This window comes from Perkinsus marinus, assembly GCF_000006405.1.
Source record: "Perkinsus marinus ATCC 50983 genomic scaffold scf_1104296951770, whole genome shotgun sequence".
Lineage (NCBI taxonomy): Eukaryota > Perkinsozoa > Perkinsida > Perkinsidae > Perkinsus > Perkinsus marinus.
The window spans coordinates 430-2,849 of record NW_003209129.1 but is presented as its reverse complement, the minus strand read 5'-3'; the positions used below and the strand labels follow the sequence as shown (position 1 = coordinate 2,849).

General features: G+C 46.7%; 1 protein-coding gene across 1 annotated transcript; it reads right to left on the bottom strand.

The window, feature by feature from the left end:
* Positions 1-920: 920 nt before the first annotated feature.
* On the bottom strand, positions 921-2,136 carry Pmar_PMAR026948 (hypothetical protein; the record flags this gene model as incomplete). Its single annotated transcript, XM_002777435.1, has 7 exons — positions 921-1,062; positions 1,106-1,187; positions 1,244-1,355; positions 1,415-1,689; positions 1,739-1,845; positions 1,891-2,015; positions 2,056-2,136. The coding sequence occupies 7 exons, from the start codon at positions 2,134-2,136 to the stop codon at positions 921-923; spliced, it is 924 nt and encodes a 307-aa protein (XP_002777481.1).
* Positions 2,137-2,420: the final 284 nt, after the last annotated feature.

The following is a 2,420-nucleotide window of genomic DNA, read 5'->3' as shown; positions in this document are numbered from 1 at the left end:
TAGATGGGCAGAATTACGTTACGGGCCGTTACGGTTTACTTTTACGGTTACGCTTCAAGCCCCGTACTGTAAAATTACGGCGCCGTAACGGGCCTTACGGAGATACAGAGGACAAAACGAGGATTGATCATTCACGTCGCCTAAATCTACTTCATGTGAATGCGAATCCATGGATGAGGCCGGCTTGGCAGTTCCGGGCCAGCCTGGGAGTAAGACGGACGGAATTTGCAAAGGAGACGAGTGGTAAATGCGAAACCAAATGCTACTCTCTCATCGGTTCGGTTGGATCCGAGCCTCAAAGAACGAGTTTAACAACTATTTGAGCTATCGTAGAGTGCATTACAGTGAATCTCTTTGCCACAATTCTGAAAAAGCAGTTCAGCACCAACCGTAAAGTCGTAAGGCCTTTCCGTAACCGTAAACTGCTTACGTTACGCACGTCGTAACGTAAACCGTAAAAAAACGTTACGCTGCCCATCTATACTTACGAGAGACGGTCGAGAGACGTTGCAGATAACTACTGTCATTACTCGAGACAAGGGTTGTAACACAACGAAGCTGCCATGCCTTCTACACTCTATATGGTTGTTGGGATGATGACATTTATGATCAAGTGGCAACAGCTGGAAGGGTGGTGATAGGAAGGACACAACAAGCAACAACGGAAGGGACAATGTATCACAGTTAATGATGATGATGCTGGTGATGATGATGAAACTGCACGAAGAGGCCTCCAGCGAGATACAATCACTGAAGGCCCCCACATGACAATTATAGAGCGTAGAGAGCGATGTGTAGTCAAGGGCGTAGGACCTCCCAAGGGGTAAGGTAGTCTATAGTAGGCATCTGGTCATCCTCCCAACACCAATATCCATCCAAGTGATTATAGTAGTACACGAGCTGAGGCAAGAGGACTATAACTAATGAGCGTACACGGCTGTGGGGAGTAGTACACCAGTGCCTGCTGATAACTTCTGCCAATAGGCTATATGTGTCGATCTAGCTGAGGATACGTGCTTCAAATGCTTCTTACCCTTGAAGTGCTCTGTCCACTTCCACCACCTATGTGATGCATGTCCAACCTACTACCATACTGACCATCTACCCATCTGGTTTGGCTTCACATAAACAACAATACATCGCATCGTATACACAATGGGCCGGTGCATAGAATCCGCCCTCTAGACCTGAATATACACAATACTAGATTATGACGGGACGGAGCGATGATGATGATGACTACCTTCAAAGTCGACTATACCATGTGTACGAGGTTCGCCTGCTGTAGTCCAGAACTGTCTATTGCACTGACTCGTGTAATCATCCATCTCCACATTATCAAGCCATCCACTAACCTGAAGAACTTCATCATGACCATTCTGTCAGGGTTGTTAACCCCGACCCTCAGTACTACTGGATCAGAAGGTATATGATGCTGATCATTGGGATCCTCGTTACCATGCACCACATCTATAACACCCGACCGAGCTGACCGAAGGGTTGTTGGTATACGTTGAGTAGCATCAGCAGCAGCAGCAGGGATAGTTGACGTTGCTATCGTTGTGTCGTTGGCCCTGGCGCTATCATCACTCTGCGAATACCGCTCCCATTCGAGGTAGTTCAAATTCTTCTGATGCCGCTTCCCCTTGATATGGTCCCGTAACTGTGCTTCATGTACAACGGTAGTATCTAGTGTAAAGGGACATGTTATCATTATCACTAGAGTCAATAGTACTACCACAAAGAGAGCATAGGAAACCTCCTTCCAACATCTTCCAATGAGTGTCCTTCAACACCACTGGGTCAGTAACCTCATATGACTCAGACTCGTTCTTAGGAGGAGACCTACGAGAGATAGTAGAGATGATATATTAATACACATGACACCACCTGGCACTAGATGATGAAGTCTCCCCTGACCGGGCCTCTTTCTCCTCCTCCTCCTCATCGTCATCTGATATCACCACACAATATGATGATGACATGCTCGAGTCGGTAGACATGGACGGGGCAACCTGTAACGTAGGAGGTATGGAGAGTGGTAGACGGTATTACGTGTGAGTTAGGGGTAACCCATCTAGGTGTAACACCATTCACTTCATCATCATTGGAGTAGTGGAGGTCATCTGAGGCCATGATGATGAAGACGGTTATAGTAGTACAAGTATACTACTTCCCAACCTGTTCACCAATCGGCGTCTTAGTAGATCATCATCATCCGTAGTCTCCTCATGCCGCCTATACCAACAACAGATCATGTTGACAAGATGCAAGTTGTCTACCTGGTGTACCGCCACCCAGAGTTGCTCGAAGGTCGAAGATTATCACACGGCGAGATGTCCCCGGACATTAACAAAATAGAAACGCTCCTCTAGAATACGTGGTAAACTAGGCAGAAGAGTTCTACACTAATCATTATG